The sequence below is a fragment of the Oncorhynchus masou genome, chromosome 9, assembly GCF_036934945.1.
Source record: "Oncorhynchus masou masou isolate Uvic2021 chromosome 9, UVic_Omas_1.1, whole genome shotgun sequence".
NCBI lineage: Eukaryota > Metazoa > Chordata > Actinopteri > Salmoniformes > Salmonidae > Oncorhynchus > Oncorhynchus masou.
In genome coordinates this window covers 9,389,946-9,416,008 of record NC_088220.1, presented here as the reverse complement: position 1 = coordinate 9,416,008, position 26,063 = coordinate 9,389,946, and the positions used below count along the sequence as shown (strand labels likewise).

The 26,063-nt window shown below is 44.7% G+C and overlaps 2 protein-coding genes across 3 annotated transcripts in view; both read left to right on the top strand.

Moving 5' to 3' along the window:
- LOC135545491 (cyclin-J-like) overlaps nt 1-4,059 on the top strand; it is a 31,638-nt gene extending 27,579 nt beyond the window's left edge. Inside the window, exon 6 of the mRNA XM_064973124.1 lies at nt 222-4,059. Coding sequence (XP_064829196.1) covers nt 222-900 — 679 coding nt within the window. The 3' untranslated portion in view covers nt 901-4,059. The remainder of the gene's footprint in view (nt 1-221) is intronic.
- A 7,297-nt stretch (nt 4,060-11,356) lies between these two features.
- Nucleotides 11,357-25,780, top strand: LOC135545488 (vesicular integral-membrane protein VIP36-like). Of its 2 annotated transcripts, none has more exons than XM_064973120.1 (8): nt 11,357-11,566; nt 22,220-22,338; nt 22,519-22,636; nt 22,952-23,031; nt 23,310-23,471; nt 23,761-23,875; nt 24,295-24,414; nt 24,593-25,780. In XM_064973120.1, exons 1-8 carry the CDS (start codon nt 11,401-11,403, stop codon nt 24,751-24,753), a joined length of 1,041 nt encoding a protein of 346 aa, XP_064829192.1. In that variant the 5' UTR covers nt 11,357-11,400; the 3' UTR covers nt 24,754-25,780. The 2 variants fall into 2 exon arrangements, with proteins under 2 accessions (XP_064829192.1, XP_064829191.1); XM_064973119.1 differs by lacking the exon at nt 22,952-23,031 and adding an exon at nt 22,818-22,900 and having other exon boundaries at nt 11,358-11,566.
- Nucleotides 25,781-26,063: the final 283 nt, after the last annotated feature.

The window sequence follows — 26,063 nt, the reverse complement described above, 5'->3', positions numbered from 1 at the left end:
CTGGGGCCACCTCACCTCAGTCTCTCTCATACAGGACAGACGCACCTGAGACCAGTTGAATGCTTGTATGCAAAGACCTGATCATATCCATTTGACTGAGCCCATCTCCATGCTAATTCTCTCATTGCTCATATAGGTTAACTGGAAACACATGACAATTCACTGTCCTCAGATAATAACACAGGTCTTGTTCTACCTCCCCGTCTGTCTCTCCTCCACAGTGCTCATGACAACGATGTGAAGGAGGCCAACAAACCAAAATCCACCCCTCCGTTGTCTTGCTCCTCCTCTCTCCAGTCCCACCCTCCTCCCTCCCACCTCTCCCCAGTCCAGAGACCAGCTACCTCCTCCAACCCCCAGCAGCTCCTTTTCCAGCCTGGCCCAGTGGGCTTCCCTCACCTCTCCCAGCACTCTCCCTCCCTGTCCCAGCTCCACGTGCTAGCTGACTCCCAGGCTTTGGGGCCTGCTGTGGTCAACATGTCCCAGGACATCCTCCAAAGCCACAGGATGGGGCTGCTCACTGGGGCCAACACCATGACCTCCACAGCAGGGACCTTCCCCTCCTATCCTAGCCTGACTTCGGGGCTGCTCACTGGGGCCAACACCATGACCTCCACAGCAGGGACCTTCCCCTCCTATCCTAGCCTGACTTCGGGGCTGCTCACTGGGGCCAACACCATGACCTCCACAGCAGGGGCCTTCCCCTCCTATCCTAGCCTGACTTCGGGGCTGCAGCCTGGGGCTCGGGTGGCACCGCTGGCGTTGCAGGGCCCCATCTCCATGCAGGTAGCGTTGGCTGCGGAGCCGCGACACTGCCTCAGCATGGCCTACACCGGAGGGTACCTGGGGGCCGTGGGCCCCCACCACACCTTCACGTCAGCGGGCTGCTTCGACAGGTGACGCCAGGAGACGGAGGAGAGGGTGATCAGCAAACCACCCCGAGCCAGGGACAGGGAGCGCTGCAATCCTCTTCCCTCACTACTTCCCCTCCTCTCCGCTCCCTGGCAGACCTCCTCTCCATCTCCGTCAACACCCCGTCCCCCCCCTCTGCCGCACCCCGCCCTGCGCCCCCCACCCTCAGACAGAGACGGAGAGAAAGACGGCTAAAACACAAGCAAAGGTCAAAGGGCACCGATGACCCCGTGGAGGTCATCACACTGACATGACACCTGATGTCACTGCGACGTCACTGACTGACTGTTGAACGCTGTGTTCCGATTCCCGTCGCAGAAACCTGGTTCCAAGGCAGAAGCATTAACCCACTGTGGAATGGTCACCGTATGTCCCTGGTTACGATGCTGTTATCACTGTGAACCAGAGGCTATGCAGCATGATTCCTCCTCAGTGCCTCCTGGGTTTTGACCAGAGTGATGTCTGTCTGTCTGTGAATTCAGCTGAAGATGAAGTGCTGCTGGATCTCTCTCACTCTGATCCAAAAAAAAAGATCAACTCAACTGAAGATGAGTAATTGGCCAGTAAAGTGACATATTGAGCTGCTGACTTGAGAACAGTGGTATGAAGTGTTATAAGTAGACCTACCAGTGAGTTGAAGAGGCTGTGTGTCACTTGCTATGTCAGCCTTATATCACTCTTATGCCAGTGAATAAAGGGATTATGTCACTCGTGACTAAGTGCTCCAGGGGCATTCTGAGAATTCCTACCCAAAATCCTCTCTGGCTGGGGAGGGGAGACCACAGAGTTCATTGTTCTGTCACAGCAGGGGAAATCCATAGTTTTTAACATAGCTGTCATGTTTTGGCTTTCTCTTCTTTCATCCTTCCCCCTTCCTCCCTCCTTGTCACCTCTCCTTACAGTGATGGTTCCAACCACCAAGTCTCGTAGTGAGGGTTAAAGGGTTAAAGAGTGAAGCTTTGTTTTCCACGTCCTTCCACTCAGACTTCAAGTGGAAGTGAACTGACATGGAATGCTCATGGTGAAGGAGACTTGGAAACATAGAAATAGAATGATTGGCATTCTAATTCTATGCTTAGAACTTTGTTGAAGTAGATAATGAAATTCTGCTGCCTTCTATTAGAAGTGATGGTTCTGTGTGAGCTGAAGACTTGTTTCCATGAACCACAGCGTGTATCAGGGACTTGATTTCACGGATTACTTGAATACGATGCCATTGAAACGTGCCGTAGCTTTTTATTTATATGGACACATTTATTCGTTGTTGCTTTATTTTGTATTCTTTGGTGAAGTAAGTTTAGTTTTTAGTTGTTTTTATACCAGCGTGTAATGTTTTTTTCTGTGCCCTTGTATAACTGTATGTTCAGGCTCAGGTTAGGCTGTGAATATCCAATCAGCCGTCTCCTTATTGCTGAGGTTACCCAATCAGCTGTCTTCTTACTGTGTCCTATTGAGTGTGCTTTAAGTAGATACTAGCATGGCACCCAGGAGGGTTTCTCACTTATCTACCTCTCTGAGGAAGAGGACCTGAATTTTTAAATAACATACTAAGATATATAAACAAACACCAAATTTGCATCCTGGTAGAATCTGTGACCTTCCAGACGATGAAACACACAGCCCATCTGCAGCTTGTCATTACTAATTGCTTCCCACATTCCCAGCACTGCTTTTCCCCATACTTCCACTTCCTGTTGGAACGTAAACACATCCAGATTCCCCTTCTGGGTCACAGGGGGTCTCGCTGGTTACCGTGGCGATGGCCAAAAAAATCTAAATCAGGGGCTCACTCAGAAAGAGAGTTACTTGGAGCGTTACAGAATGTTTAGATACCCATAGCTGATCTAAACAGCACATTTATATCTGTTGTGTAGAGCAGGGAATAGTGGAAGCTCTATAAATCACATTTCTATCTACAACGATGTAAACTTCCGGTCCTTTTCTCTGTCCGTATGCTATTGAATGTGTATGTTTTTACTATGGTTGTACCTTGTCCCCAGCAGTTTTCACACTTGAACTATGCTGATACTACTAAGGCTGTGTTCTGTATAGGTTATATAGGTTTTTATGTTCTGATTCTCAATGTTCTAGGCTTAGATATCAGAGATTTATTTAATTGAACGCTGTATGAAACTTGCTTAAGCAAGTTATCTGTCAAGCATCTGAAATGTGTCTAAACCTTTTTATAGCATGAACATACCTTACTGTAGTCTAGATAGTAATTTACTAGAAATGGGAATGAAGGGCTTACGAGAGAATGTTACCAGCAACCAAATGTATCTTTCTGCCTGATCTCTTCTGAACTATGTCAATCTATCCAGACTCGCTCACTGTACGGTCATCACTACTTTTTATAGACAAAGGGATTCTGTCTTTTTTTGTTAACTCCAGTTTATTTTACATTCCTACTATTTTAAGTGTGTTTGATTTACTCCTGATCGTCCTGTGTTTTAATATAGATGGATGCAGTCGGTGTGGAGTAGTGGGTCATATTCATTAGGCACCAAACGGAAGAAAACGGACAAACAGGGAGGGACTATATGAACTTGTCCAATAAGAAAGTTTTTTTTTTTTCTGTTTGCAAAACGTTTTACTACGGTGTGACCTAATGAATAAGACCCTGTTTTAGATAAAGAACTCAAGTCTTCCTTCACTAAAAAAGCTACTTCTCACCGAGGTCTCAAGGTGCAATATGTTTTTGTTGGTAGAACCATAACCATTAGAATGATTCCTTCTATTTCTATGGATAGAAGACTTCTCTCACAGCTGTCACTGTCTTGAGTATAGCCCTCACTACTGGTTCATCTTTTATAACTTAATTATTTGACATTATTATTGTGTGATTTGACTCGACGTTGATCCTTGCTGCCAGAAAGCCGAGAGCTCTGAACACTATGTTGCACATTGCAGCCTTGATTGGTGTACTGTACGTGTTGCTATAGCGATACTGTGCATGTTTCTATGTCCACAGAACTGTGCTGAGAAACACACACACACACACACAACCACACTATTTGTCTAATGAAATGACACCAGAAATGTCCCACGTCTATTTTTGTAAAGCTGTTTTTGTAGTCTTTGTTGAAGTGACACAGAGAAGTTTCTTTTTTTTATCCGATGAGCCATTGAAATAAACAACAAAAAATAACTAAATATCTTCACTCCTTCTGTGTTCTTTTGTTTGATATTTAGGCTATTTGATTATCGTTTCCACGTTATTGTATGGTATTACTGAGACAATGCTGCTTCACAATGGCACCCTATTGCCTAAATGACTGGTCAAAAGGAGGGCGCTATATAGGGTATTTGTATTTATTACGGATCCCCATTAGCTGCTACCAAAGCTACTCTTTGTGGGGTCCAGCAAAATGAAGGCAGTTTATACCATTTGAAAACATTACAATACATTCACACGTTTCACAACAAACTGTGTGCCCTCAGGCCCCTACACCACCGCCTATCTACAGTACAAAATCCATGTGTATGTTATCGTGTGCATGTGTCTGCAAATGTTTGTTGCTTCACAATCCCTGCTGTTCCATAAGGTGTTTTTTCTCCTTCTGTTATTAACATCTAATTTTACTGCTTGTGTCAGTTTCTTGATGTGGAATAGAGTTCCATCTAGTCAACAGCATACCACCCTGTATCTCACTGTTGGTTTGCTTCTGAAGCTAAGCAGGGTTGGTCCTGGTCAGTCCCTGGATGGGAGACCAGATGCTGCTGCAAGTGGTGTTGGAGGGCCAGTAGGAGGCACTCTTTCCTCTGGTCTAAAAAAATATACATATTCCAATGCCCCAGAGCAGTGATTGGGGACACTGCCCTGTGTAGGGTGCTGTCTTTCGGATGGGATGTTAAACGGGTGTCCTGACTCTCTGAGGTCATTAAAGATCCCATGACACTTATTGTAAGAGTAGGGGTGTTAATCCCGGTGTCCTGTCTAAATTCCCAATCTGGCCCTCAAACCATCACGGTCACCTAATAATCCCCAGTTTACAATTGGTTCATTCATCCCGGTAACTATTCCCCAGGTCGTTGCTGTAAATGAGAACAAGTCAAGTCAACTTACCTGGTAAAATAACAAATAAATAAAAATGGCTCTATGTGCCTCCCATAGTCTGTTCTGATTTTGGGGACTGCGAAGAGACGTCTTGTGGGGTATGCATGAGCTGTGTGCCAGTAGTTTAGACAGACAGCTCGGTGCATTCAACATGTCAATACTTCTCATAAATACAAGTAGTGATGAAGTCAATCTCTCCTCCACTTTCAGCCAGGAGAAATGTACATGCATATTATTGTTTGCTCACTGTGTGCATCCAAGGGCCAGCTGTGCTGCCCTGTTCTGAGACAATTGCAATTATCATTTGGTGAGCACACACATCTTACACCGATCCAATCATGTCAGGCCATTGACATGTTTCACGGAAGAGGGAAAACGTTCAACGGTACATTTTCACATTATTCAAACAGGACCTTGGCCAAGCCGACTGAAGACCCGAGGGGGAGGAATATGAGAAGTGTCCCACGGACATTTCTCTACAAATCAAAACTCTTCTTCTCTTCAGCCCTCACACTCCACCCACACGTCTCCTTCAGAGTGGTCTGTGTTCTACGACATTCTGTCATAGAGGCCCATTCATCAACTCACTATCAATGACTCGTGTGTAGTGAATATGAACGCACATTTAGCACACACAGTGACACACATTACAATCCGATTAAATCCTTCCAAAATAATTGTGCAATGTAGAAATGCAGATATATACTGCAGCTTCCCACGGGATCACTAGACTATCATTGGAGGATAATGTAGTGAGATCAAGTAGTAGGATTCACCACAGCCCATCTGTAGAGACTAGTGCAGTGGAGGTGGGATCACATGTAAAATAAACAATCAAAATGACCACCATGGCTCCTTCAGTTACCCCAGCCTTCCATAGTGCTGTTGGAGGATATGGGAGTCAGTTCATATAGCCCCTCCATAGGGAGTGCAGTGGGAGGAATGGTGGGGTGGGAGGTATGGTATGGTGGGGTGGGGTGGGAGGTATGGTGGGGTGCAGTGGGAGGTATGGTGTGGTCCAGTGGGAGGTATGGTGGGGTGCAGTGGGAGGTATGGTGGGGTGCAGTGGGAGGTATGATGGGGTGCAGTGGGAGGTATGGTGGGGTGCAGTTGGAGGTATGGTGGGGTGAGGTGCAGTGGGAGGTATGGTGGGGTGGGGTGAGAGGTATGGTGGGGTGGGAGGTATGGTGGGGTGGGGTGGGAGGTGGTGTGGTCCAGTGGGAGGTATGGTGGGGTGAGTGGGAGGTATGGTGGGGTGGGGTGAGAGGTATGGTGGGGTGGGGTGGGAGGTATGGTGGGGTGGGGTGGGAGGTATGGTGGGGTGCAGTGGGAGGTATGGTGGGGTGCAGTGGGAGGTATGGTGGGGTCCAGTGGGAGGTATGGTGGGGTGCAGGGGGAGGTATGGTGGGGTGCAGGGGGAGGTATGGTGGGGTGCAGGGGGAGGTATGGTGGAGTGCAGTGGGAGGTATGGTGGGGTGGGGTGCAGTGGGAGGTATGGTGGGGTCCAGTGGGAGGTATGGTGGGGTGCAGGGGGAGGTATGGTGGGGTGCAGGGGGAGGTATGGTGGAGTGCAGTGGGAGGTATGGTGGGGTGGGGTGCAGTGGGAGGTATGGTGGGGTCCAGTGGGAGGTATGGTGGGGTGGGGTGCAGTGGGAGTTATGGTGGGGTGCAGTGGGAGGTATGGTGGGGTGGGGTGCAGTGGGAGGTATGGTGGGGTGCAGTGGGAGGTATGGTGGGGTGGGGTGCAGTGGGAGGTATGGTGGGGTGCAGTGGGAGGTATGGTGGAGTGCAGTGGGAGGTATGGTCGGGTTGGTGTTAGAGCCAGTAGTGGACCATTCTCTACGGGCTTTGTTTGTGGAGCTAAAATAGAGGGTGGCCGGCTTCCTTTTAATTTGTCTGTTGAAGGAGGGGAGGGGAGGTGTGTGTGTGTTATTCATGGTGGGGACTCCTCAAGCTGCTATTGTCTGCATTCACATATGCTGCTGAGGAATGAATTTACTGGGCCTACTTCAAGACAAGCTGGCCAGGATCAGATTAATGCATTGGCCAAGGGATTACATTTATTTAGAAAGTTAAACCATAAATGTCTATTTATGTCTATAGTGTCTATAGTAGACAACTAGGCCTGTATTCCATTAGAATTCATTCTGCACTGTAGGCCTGGACAAATGACAAACGGCTTGATATAAATCCCCTCCAACACTGACTGTTAACATTAATGTAAACAGTTTTGTTGATCATCCTGTGACTGCCCAGTTGATAAAAAACAGCAATTTGAGTAGAGTGGCCAAACCACTCATTTTTAAATGTAATCCATTACAGTTACAAGGACAGCTTTTTTCCATCTACGTAACATTGCAAAAATCAGAAACTTTCTGTCCAAAAATGATGCAGAAAAATTTATCCATGTTTTTGTCACTTCTAGGTTAGACTACTGCAATGCTCTACTTTCCGGCTACCCGGATAAAGCACTAAATAAACTTCAGTTAGTGCTAAATACGGCTGCTAGAATCCTGACTAGAACCAAAAAAGAATTGATCATATTACTCCAGTGCTAGCCTCCCTACACTGGCTTCCTGTCAAAGCAAGGGCTGATTTCAAGGTTTTACTGCTAACCTACAAAGCATTACATGGGCTTGCTCCTACCTATCTCTCTGATTTGGTCCTGCCGTACATACCTACACTTACGCTACGGTCACAAGACGCAGGCCTCCTAATTGTCCCTAGAATGTCTAAGCAAACAGCTGGAGGCAGCGCTTTCTCCTATAGAGCTCCATTTTTATGGAACGGTCTGCCTACCCAAGTCAGAGACGCAAACTCGGTCTCAACCTTTAAGTCTTTACTGAAGACTCATCTCTTCAGTGGGTCATATGATTGAGTGTAGTCTGGCCCAGGAGTGGGAAGGTGAACGGAAAGGCTCTGGAGCAACGAACCGCCCTTGCTGTCTCTGCCTGGCCGGTTCCCCTCTTTCCACTGCGATTCTCTGCCTCTAACCCTATTACAGGGGCTGAGTCACTGGCTTACTGGGGCTCTCTCATGCCGTCCCTGGAAGGGGTGCGTCACCTGAGTGGGTTGATTCACTGATGTGGTCATCCTGTCTGGTTTGGCGCCCCCCCTTGGGTTGTGCCATGGCGGAGATCTTTGTGGGCTATACTCAGCTTTGTCTCAGGATGGTAAGTTGGTGGTTGAAGATATCCCTCTAGTGGTGTGGGGGCTGTGCTTTGGCAAAGTGGGTGGGGTTATATCCTTCCTGTTTGGCCCTGCCTGGGGGTGTCCTCGGATGGGGCCACAGTGTCTCCTGACCCCTCCTGTCTCAGCCTCCAGTATTTATGCTGCAGTAGTTTATGTGTCGGGGGGCTGGGGTCAGTTTGTTATATCTGGAGTACTTCTCCTGTCCAATTTGGTGTCCTGTGTGAATCTAAGTGTGCGTTCTCTAATTCTCTCCTTCTCTCTCTCTTTCTCTCTCTCGGAGGACCTGAGCCCTAGGACCATGCCCCAGGACTACCTGACATGATGACTCCTTGCCTTCCCCAGTCCACCTGGCCGTGCTGCTGCTCCAGTTTCAACTGTTCTGCCTTATTATTATTCGACCATGCTGGTCATTTATGAACATTTGAACATCTTGTCCATGTTCTGTTATAATCTCTACCCGGCACAGCCAGAAGAGGACTGGCCACCCCACATAGCCTGGTTCCTCTCTAGGTTTCTTCCTAGGTTTTGGCCTTTCTAGGGAGTTTTTCCTAACCACCGTGCTTCTACACCTGCATTGCTTGCTGTTTGGGGTTTTAGGCTGGGGCTATATAAATAAATTTGATTTTGATTTGATTTAGGCTTAACCTTTCTGTACAGCACTTTGAGATATCAGCTGATGTACGAAGGGCTATACAAATAAATTTGATTTTGATTTGATTTAGGCTTAACCTGTGCAAAATTGTGTAATCATGGTAATCATTGAAATATATTTTTGGATTACCCAAAATTCATTAACGTAATGTCATTACTTTCATACCCAGACGTCTTGAGACATTGTCATTTTTGAAGATGTATTAAAACACATTTCTATGAAATAACACATATGTAATAACCTAAAAAGTGTTAAACAAATCAAAATATATTTTAGATTCTTCAAAGTAGCCACCCTTTGCCTTAAGGCAGTTATATACAATAGAAAATATGACATTACATTTCCTAACACTTTCCACCAGGGACGCAACTTTGGTTTTATTCTAAGAATCTGTACATATTGTGAATGTCGATCTATTCTATAATCTGTACGTTCTGTGAATGTCTATCTATTCTATAATCTGTACGTTCTGTGAATGTCTATCTATTCTATAATCTGTACGTTCTGTGAATGTCTATCTATTCTATAATCTGTACATTCTGTGAATGTCGATCTATTCTATAATCTGTACATTCTGTGAATGTCGATCTATTCTATAATCTGTACATTCTGTGAATGTCGATCTATTCTATAATCTGTACATTCTGTGAATCAATCAATCGATACAATTTTTTTAAAGCCCTTTTTACATCAGCTGATGTCACAAAGTGCTGTACAGAAACCCAGCTTAAAACCCCAAACAGCAAGCAATGCAGATGTAGATGCAAAGGTGGCTAGGAAAAACTCCCTAGTAAGGCCGGGAACCTTGGAAGAAACCTAGAGAGGAACCAGGCTCTGAGGGGTGGCCAGTTGTGTTCTGGCTGTGCCGGGTGGAGATTATAAGAGAACATGGCCAAGATGTTCAAACGTTCATAGATGACCACCAGGATCAGATAATAATAATCACAGTGGTTGTAGAGGGTGCAACAAGTCAGCACCTCAGGAGTAAATGTCAGTTGTCTTTTCATAGCCGATCATTCAGAGTTAGAGACAGCAGGTGCGGTGGAGAGTCGAAAACAGCAGGTCCGGGACAAGGTAGCACGTAAACAGGTCAGGGTTCCATAGCCGCAGGCAGAACAGTTGAAACTGGAGCAGCAGCATGACCAGGTGGACTGGGGACAGCAAGGAGTCATCAGGCCTGGTAGTCTTGAGGCATGGTCCTAGGACTCAGGTCCCCCAAATGAAGAGAGAGAGCGAGAGAGAGAGAGAGAGAGAGAGAGAGAGAGAATTACAGGGAGCATACTTAAATTCACACAATGTCTATCTATTCTATAATCTGTACATTCTGTGAATGTCTATCTATTCTATAATCTTACATTTACATATAACATCTATTGAGAAATAATCTCATAGTTAAATGTGCTATTTATATTTCACTGTTCTTATGTCCTTGATCATCAGAGGTTTGCTGCAAGTGTTGATTAGGATTTCTGTATGTATGTTAAACTGTTTTAAACGGTTGTTTTCTCAAGTTTGTCCTAGAAATTAGTAAGTGATTGCCAAATCACTATAAGACCAAGTAAGTAAACACCTGAACCATATAGATAATATTTATAGAGCCTTGAAATGTCTTATTATTTCTAAGATGTCTCAAGATGTCTTCTATATTCAAGACATCTTGAGACCGTCTACAGATACATCTTAAAGATGTCTTGACTTTTAAAGACTCATCTTTACTGACATGTCTTAAAACGTCTCAAGACATGTCTTAAAATGTCTTAAGCAGTCTCAAGACATGTCTTAAAATGTCTTAAGTAGTCTCAAGACATGGTGATGGCTGGGTTTGTTCAGTTACTTTTGGATTACTTTCCACTGAAGAGGCATTAGAAGTGACAAAAGGATCCATAAAACGGATTTGGTGTGTCATCAGAGTGCTTTATTTGACTTGTGATCAGATTTGTTCAGGTGGCTCAAACTTAAACTTGCGTGTTTTATCAATATTGAACTGAATGTCACTGAGAAAACAGAAAGGTGTTAGGATGTATTTTTTGCAAACATCCTTTCTGAATTTGAAAGTAATCCAACACGTATTGTTTTAGTAACTGTAATTGATTACATGTTGTCAGTTACTACCCAACCTTGGGCGAGACCTTGTGGTGGGCCGTCACAGCAGGAAGTCAGGTATGCTTCAAATAATCATAAACTGATGTAATGGCGCCACCTAGTGGAGAAAGAGAGAAACCCCAGTGGCGCCATTTGCAAAGTTGTGAACATTTGCATACTTCGAACGTTTCAACTATAGACGAGCCCCTGATTGTTCGTTTTCGTTGGCTTTAACTATGTGCTCGTCTATGATTGGCAATAGTACGTTTTTAGCAACTATAACAATGTTCCATACAACGTTGAAAGCGATAATCAAACAATAAAATAATTTTTTGAACTTTGAAAGGTAACAATGAAAATATAATTCCCATATAGAAGGTAATTTCAACAAAAGCAACACACAAAAAATAGGACACGGTCAAAGTTCTTGAGAAGAAACATAGGAACGCTTCTAGTGGGGGTTGCTGTTTCCTACCCGGATCAGGAACATGATTATCCAGGATCCATGGTGTCTTTCATAGGCCGAGTGAGCAAAATGAGAGGTTTTTGTACATTTATCAGCAGGCCACTGCTTTTCCTATTACTTCACTTTACTCTAGTGCAATGCGACATAACAGACGGCAATGCAGAGCACTTAAAGCGGGAGCATTCGCTCATGAAACCGTACCAGGGTAAGTATGCTAACGGCATGTGAAATCGACAGCTAAGTTAGCTAGCTAGCTAACTGTTATCATGTTAGAAACGTTAGCTGCTAAGGGCCAGTCATATTACACTGAACAAAAATATAAACGCATCATGGAAAGTGTTGGTTTCACGAACTTAAATAAAATAACCCAGAAATTATCCACCCGCACAAATAGCTTATTTCTAAAAAAATATACATATATTGCACACATTTGTTTTACATCCCAGTTAATTTGTATTTTTCCTTGGCCAAAATAATCCATCCACCTGACAGGTGTGACATATCAATAAACTGGTTTAACAGCATGGTCATTACACCGATGCACCTATGTGCTGGGGACAGGAAAGGGTCCCTCTAATTGGCAGTTTTGTCACAAAACACAATGCCACAGATGTCTCAAGGGAGTACAATTGTCACGTTGCATGAGGCAAATGGTGGTCACACCAGACACTGACTGGTTTTCTGATCCACGCCCCTACTTTAATTTTTTTTAAGGTATTTGTGACCTCTGTATTCCTATTATGTGAAATCCATAGATTAGGGCCTAATGAATTTATTTAAATTGACTGATTTTCTTAGTTGAACTGTAACTCAGTAAAATAGTGTGCAACTGCAGCCTGCAATTCGGGGCGTACCTGTATTTGCAGGAACGCACCCCCTCGAGCATCCCATTGGTTCCTTCATGAACACTAACTAGCATGCGAGCACACAGTGTTTCCCCCGCCTGTTGTGTACCCGAGAACTGTGCCCGCTAGCTACTCTGGTACATAGCAGGTGGGAGGCGGGGGTGACACTGTACTAGTAGTACAGTGTGCTAGTTAGCTAGCACACAGTGTTGCTAAATATTTTTTTATAACTAACCTAAGATAGACAACAGCCTGTTGTTGTTTTCAATTTGAGCAAATGAATCACAGTGACGAGCTTGCGAGAGCCTAATGGCATGTTTTTAGCATGTATTTTGCATATTTCCGTTAGGTGAAGTGCGCAGTAACTCAATTGGCTCTTGCACTCATTCTAACAATAATTTTTTGAACCATGGCAAAGGGAAAAGTCTACAAAAATCTGTCCACTGTGAGACGCCTAAGACAGCGCTACAGGGAGACAGGATCGTCCTCGCAGTGGCAGACAACACCTGCACAGGATCGGTACATCCGAACATCACATCTGTGGGACAGGTACAGGATGGCAACAACAACTGTCCGAGTTACACTGGGACACACAATCCCTCCATCAGCACTCAGACGGTCCGCAATAGGTTGAGAGAGGCTGGACTGAGGGCTTTTATGCCTGTTGTAAGGCAGGTCCACACCAGACATCACCGGCTACAACGTCGCCTATGGGCACAAACCCACTTGCTGAACCAGACAGGACTGGCAAAAAGTGCCCTTCACTGACGAGTCACGGTTTTGTCTCATCCGGGGTGATGGTCGGTTTCGCATTTATCGTTGAAGGAACGAGCGTTACACCGAGGCCTGTACTCTGGAGCGGGATCGATTTGGATCGATTTGGAGGTGGTGGGTCCGACATGGTCTGGGGCGGTGTGTCACAGCATCATCGGTCTGAGCTTGTCATTGCAGGCAATCTCAACGCTGTGTGTTACAGGAAAGACATCCTCCTCCCTCATGTAGAACCCTTCCTGCAGGCTCATCCTGACATGACCCTCCATCATGACAATGCCACCAGCCATACTGCTCGTTCTCTGCGTGATATCCTGCAAGACAGGAATGTCAGTGTTCTGCCATGGCCAGCGAAGAGCCCGGATCTCAATCCCATTGAGCACGTCTGGGACCTGTTGGATCGGAGGGTGAGGGCTTGGGCCATTCCCCCAGAAATGTCAGGGAACTTGCAGGTGCCTTGCAGGAAGAGTGGTGTAACATCTCAAAGCAAGAACTGGCAAATCTGGTGCAGTCCATGAGGAGGAGATGCACTGCAGTACTTAATGCAGCAGGTGGTCACACCAGATACTGACTGTTACTTTTGATTTTGACCCCCCCTTTGTTCAGGGACACATTATTCCATTTCTGTTAGTCATATGTCTGTGGAACTTGTTCAGTTTATGTCTGTTCTTGAATCTTGTGTTCATACAAATATTTACACGTGAAGTTTGCTGAAAATAAACGCAGTTGACAGTGAGCAGATGTTTCTTTTGTTGCTGAGTTTACAAAAATAGTGGATTTGGCTATTTCAGCCAGGGTGTATAAAATCGAGCACACAGCCATGCGATCTCCATAGACAAACATTGGCAGTAGAATGGCCTTACTGAAGAGCTCAGTGACTTTCAACGTGGCACTGTCATAGGATGCCACCTTTCCAAAAAGTCAGTTCGTCAAATCTCTGCCTTGCTAGAGCTTCCCCGGTCAACTGTAAGTGCTGTTATTTTGAAGTGAAAACGTCTAAAAGCAACAACAACTCAGCCGTGAAGTGTGTCCTCGGTTGCAACACTCACTTCAGAGTTCCAAACGGCCTCTGGAAGCAACGTCAGCACAAGAACTGTTCGCAGGGAGCTTCATGAAATGGGTTTACATGGCCGAGCAGCCGCACACAAGCCTTAGGTCACCATGCGTAATAACAAGCATCGGCTGGAGAGGTGTAAAGCTCGCCGCCATTGGACTCTGGAGCAGTGGAAATGCGTTCTCTGGAGTGATGAATCATGTTTCACCATCTGGCAGTCCGACGGATGAATCTGGGTTTGGCTGATGCCAGGAGAACGCTACATGCCCCAATGCATAGTGCCAACTGTATAGTTTTGTGGAGGAGGAGTGATGGTCTGGGGTTGTTTTTCATGTTCCGGACTAGGCTCCTTAGTTCCAGTGAAGGGAGATCTTAATGCTCCAGCATACAATTACATTCTAGACAATTCTGTGCTTGCACCTTTGTGGCAACACTTTGGGGAAAGGCCCTTGTCCTGATTTCAGCATGACACTGTCCCCGTGCACAATGTGACGTCCATGCAGAAATGGTTTGTCGTTCGGTTTGGAAGACCTTGACTGGCCTGCACAGAGCCCTGACCTCAACCCCATCAAACACCTTTGGGATGAATCGCTGACTTCGAGCCAGGCCTAATTGCCTAAGATCTGTGTCTGACCTCACTAATGGTCTTTTGGCTGAATGGAAGCAAGTCCCCGCTGGAATGTTCCAACATCTAGTAGAAAGCCTTCCCTGAAGAGTGGAGGCTGTTAATAGCAGCACTGTTCCAACATCTAGTAGAAAGCCTTCCCTGAAGAGTGGAGTCTGTTAATAGCAGCACTGTTCCAACATCTAGTAGAAAGCCTTCCCTGAAGAGTGGAGGCTGTTAATAGCAGCACTGTTCCAACATCTAGTCGAAAGCCTTCCCTGAAGAGTGGAGGCTGTTAATAGCAGCACTGTTCCAACATCTAGTAGAAAGCCTTCCCTGAAGAGTGGAGGCTGTTAATAGCAGCACTGTTCCAACATCTAGTAGAAAGCCTTCCCTGAAGAGTGGAGGCTGTTAATAGCAGCACTGTTCCAACATCTAGTAGAAAGCCTTCCCTGAAGAGTGGAGGCTGTTAATAGCAGCACTGTTCCAACATCTAGTAGAAAGCCTTACCTGAAGAGTGGAGGCTGTTGTAGCAGCACTGTTCCAACATCTAGTAGAAAGCCTTACCTGAAGAGTGGAGGCTGTTGTAGCAGCACTGTTCCAACATCTAGTAGAAAGCCTTCCCTGAAGAGTGGAGGCTGTTGTAGCAACACTGTTCCAACATCTAGTAGAAAGCCTTCCCTGAAGAGCGGAGGCTGTTAATAGCAGCAAAGGGGGGACCAACTCCATATGAATGCACATGATTTTGGAATGAGATGTTCCACGAGCAGGTATCCGCACACTTTTGGTCATGTAGTGCAAGAGGGGTTAGAGTTTCAACTGTTCTGCCTCATTATTATTTGACCATGCTGGTCATTTATGAACATTTGAACATCTTGGCCATGTTCTGTTATAATCTCCACCCGGCACAGCCAGAAGAGGACTGACCACCCCACATAGCCTGGTTCCTCTCTAGGCTTCTTCCTAGGTTTTGGCCTTTCTAGGGAGTTTTTCCTAGCCACCGTGCTTCTACACCTGCATTGCTTGCTGTTTGGGGTTTTAGGCTGGGTTTCTGTACAGCACGTTGAGATATCAGCTGATGTACGAAGGGCTATATAAATAAATTTGATTTGATGATTCTCCGCAACTCTCCCCTTCTGTTTTTTTGCCAATTGTCTAAATCTGTTGTGGCTGTAATGCAATTTTTTTCAAGTCAAGTTCAGCAGATGCTTCAGCGAGCTAGCTAACGTTAGCTAGCTACTTTTATTTTGTCTAGTTGGAACTCCTGCAAGTCCTAACTACATTTGTTTATTGTTTTAGAAGATGTGGCGTAGCTTTGAGGTGGACAGAGTCTGAAATACCTTATTTACATAGGTATTCAGACCCTTTGCTATGAGACTCAATTGAGCTCAGGTGCATCCTGTTTCCATTGATCATCCTTGATGTTTCTACAACTTGATTGGAGTCCACCTGTGGTAAATTCAATTGATAGGACATGATTTGGAAAGGCACACACCTGTCTATATAATGTCCCACAGTTGACAGTGCATGTCAGAGCAAAAACAAAGCCATGAGGTCGAAGGAATTGTCCTTCGAGCTCAGAGACATGATTGTGTCGAGGCACAGATCCGGGGAAAAGTACCAAAAAATTTCTGCAGTATTGAAGGACCCCAAGAACACCGTGGCCTCCATCATTCTTAAATGGAAGACGTTTGGAGCCATCAGGACTCTTCCTGGAGCTGGCTGCCCAGCTAAACTGACCAATCGGGGCAGAAGGCCTGAGTCACGGTGGTGTCTTAGATCCCAATGGTCACTCTCTGACAGAGCTCCAGAGTTCCTCTGTGGAGATGGTTGTCCTTCTGGAAGGTTCTCCTATCTCTGCAGCAGTCTACCAAATCAGGCCTTCATGGTGGAGTGGCCAGACTCTACGGTAAAAATGCACAAGACATCCCGCTTGGAGTTTGCCAAAATGTATTAAAGGACTTTCAGACCATGAGGAAAAAGATTCTCTGGTCTGATGAAGCCAAGATGAAACTCTTTGGCCTGAATGCCAAGTATCACGTCTGGAAGAAACCTGGCACCATCCCTATGGTGAAGCATGGTGGTGGCAGCATTATGCTGTGGGGATGTTTTTCAGCGGCAGGGACTAGGAGACTAGTCAGGATCGAGGGAAAGATGAACTGAGCAAAGTACAGAGCGATCCTTGATGAAAATATGCTCAGGACCTCAGACTGGGGTGACGGTTCACCTTCCAACAGAACAACGATCCTAAGTCCACAGCCAAGACAATGCAGTAGTGGCTTTGGGACAAGTCTCAATGTCCTCGAGTGGCCCATCCAGAGCCCGGACTTGAATCCGATCAAACATTTGTGGAGTGACCTGAAAATAGCTGTGCAGCGACGCTCCCCATCCAAACTGACAGTGCTTGAGAAGATCTGCAGAGAAAAATGGGACAATGTCCCCAAATACAGGTGTGCCTTGGCACAAATACTAGGGAAACTTGCCGCAGGGGAAACTCACCGCCCTAACCCCACTTACATAATCTTTATTTGTATGTATTCCCCCCCTATTCAGAGGACGAAGGCAACTTTGTTTAACATTTTTTTTGTTTTTTTACAGATATTTAGTGACATACATTATTCATACACTTGACATACATGATACTTTTATTCACAGTATTAAATGATAGGAATACAGTTTGACACACTTTAAAAACAAGTGTCCCAACTCAGTGGTTTCTAAAGATCCTATGGGGTGGTGCTTATATTGACATATCACTACATGTGTATGTCAAACTGTATTTGCTATCATGTGTAATACAGTGTATAAAAGTACCTTGTACACTACCGTTCAAAGGTTTGTGGTCACTTAGAAATGTCCTTGTTTTTTAATAAGGAAAAGCGTATTTTTTTTGTCAATTTTAAGATAACATCAAATTAATCAGAAATACAGTGTAGACATTGTTAATGTTATAAATGACTATTGTAGCTGGAAACAGCTCATTTTTAATGGAATATCTACATAGGCGTACAGAGGCCCATTATCAGCAACCATCACTCCTGTGTTCCAATGGAACGTTGTGTTAGCTAATCCAAGTTTATAATTTTAAAAGGCTAATTGATCATTAGAAAACCCCTTTGCAATTAAGTTAGCGCAGCTGAAAACTCTTGTTCTGAATTAAAGAAGCATTAAAACTGGCCTTTAGACTAGTTGAGTATCTGGAGCATCATCATTTGTGGGGTTCGATCACAGGCTCAAAATGGCCAGAAACAAAGACCTTTCTTCTGAAACTCGTCAGTCTATTCTTGTTCTGAGAAATTAAGGCTATTCCATGTGAGAAATTGCCAAGAAACTGAAGTTCGCCTACTTCCAGCGCCGACCGAGATGGCCGCGTCGCTTCGCGTTCCTAGGAAACTATGCAGAATTTAGTTTTTTACATGTTATTTCTTACATTGGTACCCCTGGTAATCTTAAGTTTTATTACATACAGTCGTGAGGAACTACTGGATATATAAGAGCAACGCTAACTCCCCATCATTACGACCAGGAATACGACTTTCCCGACGCAGATCCTCTGTTTTGCCCACCACAATGGATCGGATCCCAGCCGGCGAACCAAAACAACGATGCCGTAAAAGAGGCAAAGGAAGCGGTCTTCTGGTCAGGCTCCGGAGACGGGTACATTGTGCACCGCTCCCAAGCATACTACTCGCCAGTCTCTTGACAACAAGGTTGATGAAATCCGAGCAAGGGTAGCATTCCAGGGAGACATAAGAGACTGTAACGTTCTTTGCTTCACGGAAACATGGCTCACTCGAGACACGCTATCGGAGTCGGTACAGCCAGCTGGTTTCTTCACGCATCGCGCCAACAGAAACAAGCATCTTTCTGGTAAGAAAAGGGGCGGGGGGTATGCCTTATGATTAACGAGACGTGCTGTGATCATAACAACATACATGAACTCAAGACCTGTTCACCTGACTTAGAATTCCTCACAATCAAATGCCGACCGCATTATCTACCAAGAGAATTCTCTTCAATTATAATCACAGCCGCATATATTCCCCCCCAAGCAGACACATCGACGGCCCTGAACGAGCTTTATTTGACTATGTAAACTGGAAACCACATATCCTGAGGCTGCATTCATTGTAGCCGGGAATTTTAACAAGGCTAATCTGAAAACAAGACTCCCTAAATTCTATCAGCATATCGATTGTGCAACCAGGGCTGGTAACTCTGGATCATTGTTATTCTAACTTCCGTGACGCATATAAGGCCCTCCCCCGCCCTCCTTTCGGAAAAGCTGACCACGGCTCCATTTTGTTGCTCCCTGCCTATAGACAGAGACTAAAACAGGAAGCGCCCGCGCTCAGGTCTGTTCAACGCTGGTCCGACCAATCTGATGCCACGCTTCACGATTGCTTCGATCACATGGATTGGGATATGTTCCGCATTGCGTCAAACAACAACATTGACGAATATGCTGATTCGGTGAGCGAGTTTATTAGCAAGTGCATCGGCGATGTCGTACCCACAGCAACTATTTAAAACATTCCCAAACCAGAAACCCTGGATTGATGGCAGCAGTCGCGTGAAACTGAAAGCGCGAACCACTGCTTTTAACCAGGGCAAGGTGACCGGAAACATGACCGAATAGAAACAGTGTAGCTATTCCCTGCGCCAGGCAATCAAACAAGCTAAGCGTCGGCTTAGAGACAAAGTAGAGTCTCAATTCAATGGCTCAGACACAAGGCATGTGGCAGGGTCTACAGTCAATCACGGATTACAAAAAGAAAACCAGCTCCGTCGCGGACCAGGATGTCTTGCTCCCAGACAGACTAAACAACTTCTTTGCTCGCTTTGAGGACAATACAGCGCCACTGACACAGCCCGCTACCCAAACCTGTAGTCTCTCCTTCACTGCAGCCGACGTGAGTAAAACATTTTAACATGTTAACCTTCAAGGCTGCAGGCCCAGGCGGCATCCCCAGCCGCGTCCTCAGAGCATGCGCAGACCAGCTGGCTGGTGTGTTTACGGACATATTCAATCAATCATTGTCCTAGCCTGCTGTTCCCACATGCTTCAAGAGGGCCACCATTGTTTCTGTTCCCAAGAAAGCTAAGGTAACTGAGCTAAATGACTACCGCCCCATAGCACTCACTTCCGTCATCATGAAGTGATTTGAGAAACTAGTCAAGGACCATATCACCTCCACCCTGCCTGACACCCTAGACCCACTCCAATTTGCTTACCACCCCAATAGGTCCACAGATGACGCAGTCGCAACCACACTGACCTAACCCATCTGGACAGGAGGAATACCTATGTGAGAATGTTGTTCATCAACTACAGCTCAGCATTTAACACCACAGTACCCTCAACTCATCATCAAGCTCAAGACCCTGGGTCTCAACCCCGCCCTGTGCAACTGGGTAATAAACTTCCTGACGGGCCGCTCCCAGGTGGTGAGGGTAGGTAACAACATCTCCACCCCGCTGATCCTCAACACTGGTGCGTTCTGAGCCCTCTCCTGTTCTCCCTGTTCACCCACGACTGCGTGACCATGCTCGCCTCCAACTCAATTATCAAGTTTGCGGACGACACTAGAGTGGTAGGCTTGATTACCAATAACGACGAGACTGCCTACAGGGAGGAGTTCAGGGCCCTTGGAGTGTGGTGTCAGGAAAATAACCTCACACTCAATGTCAACAAAACTAAGGAGATGGACTTCAGGAAACAGCAGAGGGAGCACCCCCCTATCCACATCGACGGGACAGTAGTGGAGAGGGTAGTAAAGGCAAGTTCCTCGGCGTACACATCACGTACCAACTGAATTGGTCCACCCACACAGACAGCGTGGTGTAGAAGGTGCAGCAGCGCCTCAATTCGGCTTGTCACCAAAAGCACTCACAAACTTCTACAGATGCACAATCAAGAGCATCCTGTCGGGCTGTATCACCGCCTGGTATGGCAACTGCTCCGCCCACAACCGTAAGACGCTCCAGAGGGTAGTGAGGTCTGCACAATGCATCACCGGGGGCAAACTACCTGCCCTCCAGGACACCTACACCACCTGATGTCACAGGAAAGCCATAAAGATCATCAAGGACAACAACCACCGAGCCACTGCCTGTTCACCCCGCTATCATCCAGAAGGCAAGGTCAGTACAGGTGCATCAAAGCAGGAACCGAGAGACTGAAAAACAGCTTCTATCTCAAGGCCATCAGACTGTTAAACAGCCACCACTAACATTGAGTGGCTGCTGCCAACATACTGACTCAACTCCAGCCACTTTAATAATGGAAAAATTGATGTAAAGAATGTATCACTAGCCACTTTAACTTCTTGGTGACAGGGGGGCAGTATTGCATTGCTTGGATGAATAAGGTGCCCAGAGTAAACTGCCTGCTACTCTGTCCCAGATGCTAATATATGCATATTAGTAGTATTGGTTAGAAACACTCTGAAGTTTCTAAAATTGTTTGAATCATGTCTGAGTATAACAGAACTTATTTGGCAGGCGAAACACCAAAGACAAACCATTTCGATTTTTGTTTTTGAGGTCACTCTCTTTTCAATGGGTTTTCGTTGGAAATCCAGATTTCTAAGGGACCTTCTTGCAGTTCCTACCGCTTCCTGGATGTCAACAGTCTTTAGAAATTGGTTGAGGTTTTTCCTTTGTGTAATGAAGAAGTAACACTGTTCAGAACAAGGTTAGAGTGAAGAGGACTCTTTTGTTATAGGCGCGTGACCTGAAAGCTAGCTACAGTTTGTTTTCCTCCTGTATTGAACACAGATCATCCCGTCTTCAATTTTATTGATTATTTACGATTTTAAAATGTTTTGGCAAAGTTTACAGTTAACTTTTGAGATATTTTGTAGTCACGTTGCGCAAGTTGGAACCTGTGTTTTTCTGGATCAAACGCTCCAAATAAATTGACATTTTGGATATATATATCGACAGAATTAATCGAACAAAAGGACCACTTGTGATGTTTATGGGACATTGGAGTGCCAATAAAAGAAGCTCGTCATAGGTAAGGCATGAATTATATCTTTATTTCTGCGTTTTGTGTCGCGCCTGGAGGGTTGAAATATGCTTGTCAGTGTTTGTTTACTATAGTGCTATCCTCAGATAATAGCACCGTTTTGCTTTCGTCGAAAAACTGTGATTAAGCAGGTTAAAACAGTGTGGATATTTTGCATTATTTTGATGTGATATGAAAGTAAAGGGCCTTTATGTTTCTAGAACCGTATTGCTATTGAGAATCGATTCACATTTAGATGGAGTATTTGGCTGCCAGAGTCGGTCTACCTCTGAAGATAACATACGGTCCTTGGACTTTGAGGAGCAACGACAGGCTCCTTAAAAGTACAGCTTTGGCTAGGCTTGCGGTAGCCGACTCAACTATTTTTAGTCAGCTGGGCTAAGTGTTATTCTTATTCATGACTACAATTCCATTGCCCCCCTTGAGTTCTTGAGAGCTGGCCTAGGGGTGGCAATGAGTCATTGATGCACAACGGAATTATTCACGTTCTTCTCTCATGTGTCCCTGAAATGCTGCTTGACTCTTCATCAACATGTTGACATGTTGTACAGGTGTTGGAAGCAGCCCATCCAGTCAGTGGGACTTCTGGGGGAGCACGCTAGTCACCAGCTCCTATGTGCGCCTGACACCTGATGAGAGAAGTAGACAGGGATCCATATGGAACACAGTGGTGAGTAAGGAACTAGCTTCTATGAAATGTATTCTGTTAGGCATTACAGACAGACACACAAACAATAGACCACTCCCAAATCCATTGTAGTTTGATTGGAGAATATCTACATTTTGAACTGAATAGGTCCAATTGATGGTTGAATTGATGATCCAATGTCATTTTGCTTTCACTGTGCAGCCTGTTTATCTGAAAGACTGGGAGATGCACGTGCAGTACAAGATCCACGGGTCGGGGAAGAAGAGTCTCCATGGTGACGGCATCGCCATCTGGTACACGAAGGAGAGACTTCATCCAGGTAAGGTATCATCTTGCCAAAATAACATCTTTGTCATCAACCACTTCCTCATTCCATTACAAAGCTTTGGCAATCAAATTAGTAGACAATGTGATGTGGTAGCACGGGGTTGCATTTGCCGTAAGCACTTCATGTCTCAGTCATGTGCTCATCATATCTCGCCTCTTTGCCTTCCATTCAGGCCCAGTCTTTGGAAACCAAGATCATTTTGTTGGCCTGGCTTTATTTGTGGATACCTTCCGCAATGATCTCCATGGGATGGATGTAAGTGCAACGATTTGGCTGGTTGACTTGACGTGATTCTTCCCTTTGCAGGGTCTGTGTTTGGCAGCAATGCTAAGTTCCACGGCCTCGCCCTTTTTATAGACACGTACCATAACGATGAGGCAGCTGACGTGAGTTGATGCAGCTACATTTATCATTATTGTCCTGCGTTTCATGTCATTGTGATGCATGGATTTTAATGTGAAGTATTTTCTTTTGAGTTTCTTTATTTTGTCGTGAATTTATTTATTTTTTATTTTGCTTTCTGAGAAGGACTTTTTTTTGTAACACAATGAACGTGTGTGTGGTAACTGAGTCAGGATTCGGATCAAATAATTGATTGACGATGTCTATATAACGAACATTTTTCCAGTTTTCTGTCCTTACATCCCTTGTTTCCCCATACTAGCGTTCCTTCCCTTACATCTATGCCATTGTGAATAATGGTTCTCTGCCCTATGACCATGGGAATGATGGACGTAACTCTGAACTGGGAGGCTGCTCTTCTGAGATCAGGAACAAAGACCATGACACCTATCTGGCCATCCGTTACTCCAAGGGTAGACTCACGGTAGGAATCCCTTTTTTCTTTTTTATTATATAAATTACTCTCGTTCAGACATCTTGGATCGGTTTCCTAAACATAGATGAGGCTGAACCTCGTCCTGTATTGAAAGGCATGCTTAATGGAGATGGCTCCTTGGAGAATTCTCTTTGGTCCAGGACTATGTTTAGTCTTTGTCTGGGAAACTGGATTCTTGTGTTATGAAATTGGTGAATTTCAATGTTATGGACTACCTGTTATGTGTTCGACATGTTGCAGTTCTATTCAAATAATGGCACCATTCTGATCTCTACAGGTGATGATTGACATTGATGATAAGAATGAATGGAAAGAGTGCATTGACATCGGGGGTGTCCGCCTCCCCACAGGGTACTACTTTGGGGCCTCTGCTGCTACAGGAGATCTCTCTGGTAGGTTGGGTCAGGTTGTAGAGACTGATTCTTGCTACAGGGGATCTCTGGTAGGTTGGGTCAGGTTGTAGAGACTGATTCTTGCTACAGGGGATCTCTGGTAGGTTGGGTCAGGTTGTAGAGACTGATTCTTGCTACAGGGGATCTCTGGTAGGTTGGGTCAGGTTGTAGAGACTGATTCTTTCGAGATGTAAATCTAAATACATGTAGGTTTCTAGAACACAAAGGTAAGAACTGGACACTGAGAAAGATAATGACTGACCTTGATTCAGTTATTTCTTTATTTTTTGTTATTTCACTGTGCAGAAGAGTACACACAGATTGATCCAATTACTTGTTTGTTGTTTCATAGTCCGGCTTTGTCAGTTGTACATCTGAAGTCTATTGGGATTTATGCTAACACATTTCTCATGTTACAGATAACCACGACATCATCTCTATGAAGATGTACCAGCTGATGGTGGAACACACACCTGATGAGGACAGTCTGGACTGGACCAAGATTGAGCCAAGCGTCAGCCTGCTGAAGTCCCCCAAAGGTAGGTAGATTTATTTCATAAAGAGAACCCATTTCCGTTCTAATCTAATAGACAATAAAGCTTGTATTCTATTTGACCACAGTCAGATATTTGTCATCTTACTGTAGATAATGTATGGTAGGGTGAGTAGGCTTTTTAGAGTTAACCGTGATCATTCTTTCATTTTTCTCTTTCACAGACAACATTGATGATCCTACTGGTAACTTCCGAAGCACGCCTCTTACCGGCTGGAAGGTCTTCCTGCTTCTGCTATGTGCTCTACTGGGAATTGTAGTTTGTGGTGTTGTAGGGGCTGTTGTATTTCAGAAGCGCCAGGAAAGAAACAGGAGATTTTACTGAGAGGAAAAACACATTTCTGTATGTGAGAGGTATTTGTGAAATTGACTGTTGCGAAGAATGTGTTGTTGAATCTCTATTCTAAGTTAATTTTCTAAAGATTGTACAAATGTTTATATCTGCTGAAGCGCTGTGATGAGTCACTTATGGTATCGTTCCAATTTTTGTGAAATAACCATGACTAATGGTTGCTACCATGTGTCTGAGTGACCTTTGACTTTTTGATGGAGGCAGTTAAGCATTTTTGTTTTTATTTACCCTTTCCTCTGTCATTTTTTGCTTTCACAGTGCAGGGGATAATTGCTGTTGAATTATTGTTTATTTGGCTCGATCTGTAAAACACTGATTAGTTAAATAACAACTTTCAAAAGAGATTATTTTCACAAAATGTTCAGTATAAGATCTATAAAGATTTATTTTCACTTCATTTAGATTTTTGTACTGTTGGGTTCTGATTGGGCTAGTTTAGATGGGTGAATGGGATTTTATTTACTTTTTTAAAACTCTGACTGCTCTTGACTGTTGGTTCAATGTGATTGCTGCACTTCTGATGCTGATATGCGAAGGCTTTCCTATCTGGCCTTTGCCATTTTCTCTCTCCATGTGTGGAGTTTTCTTTGCTGACTTAAACCATATTTTTGGGAGAACAACTCCCCCCAACTACCATATCCATACCGTCACATGGCCTATATGAGGAATAATTTGGCTACTAATAATGCAATGATCGATTTATACAGACAAGTTACATTTTAGGTTTTGACGTTAATTATACCATGTGGGTGTTTTGAAGGATTTCGACGTTCTCATTTTTGGTGAGGCCTACTGGAGGCTTTACAAATCACTACTGTGAGATTGCACCACCTTTCTCATCTTGCATTATTAAATTGATGGGAATTGTGTGTTTGAAAACCTGCTTATACACCGATTATTTGAGTGGGAATATCTCTTTAATGTAATTTGAATGATTCAAACTGAACAAGGCCAATGTTGAGTTTATCCTGTAAGACTCAATAAAACTGGTCTCCCCAAATGAGTAAACTGCACGTTATAATTTGTAGTCTAATGCTTCCATATCTTTTGGTATGTGTGACTGACAGTACACACGTTTGCCCTGGACTTCTTCAAGCAAAGCTCTACTACTGATTCAACTTATTGATGTCTAAATTGAAGACCATGATCAGTTAATTATTTGCATTCCTTTTTTTAGTTTTAGGTTGAAACAAACCCCTGCACAGTGCATACCGGAAGAACATTAGAACTACAACAACCACAAGTCTAACTCGAGTGTTGATTGGACGATGGTAAGCGATAGT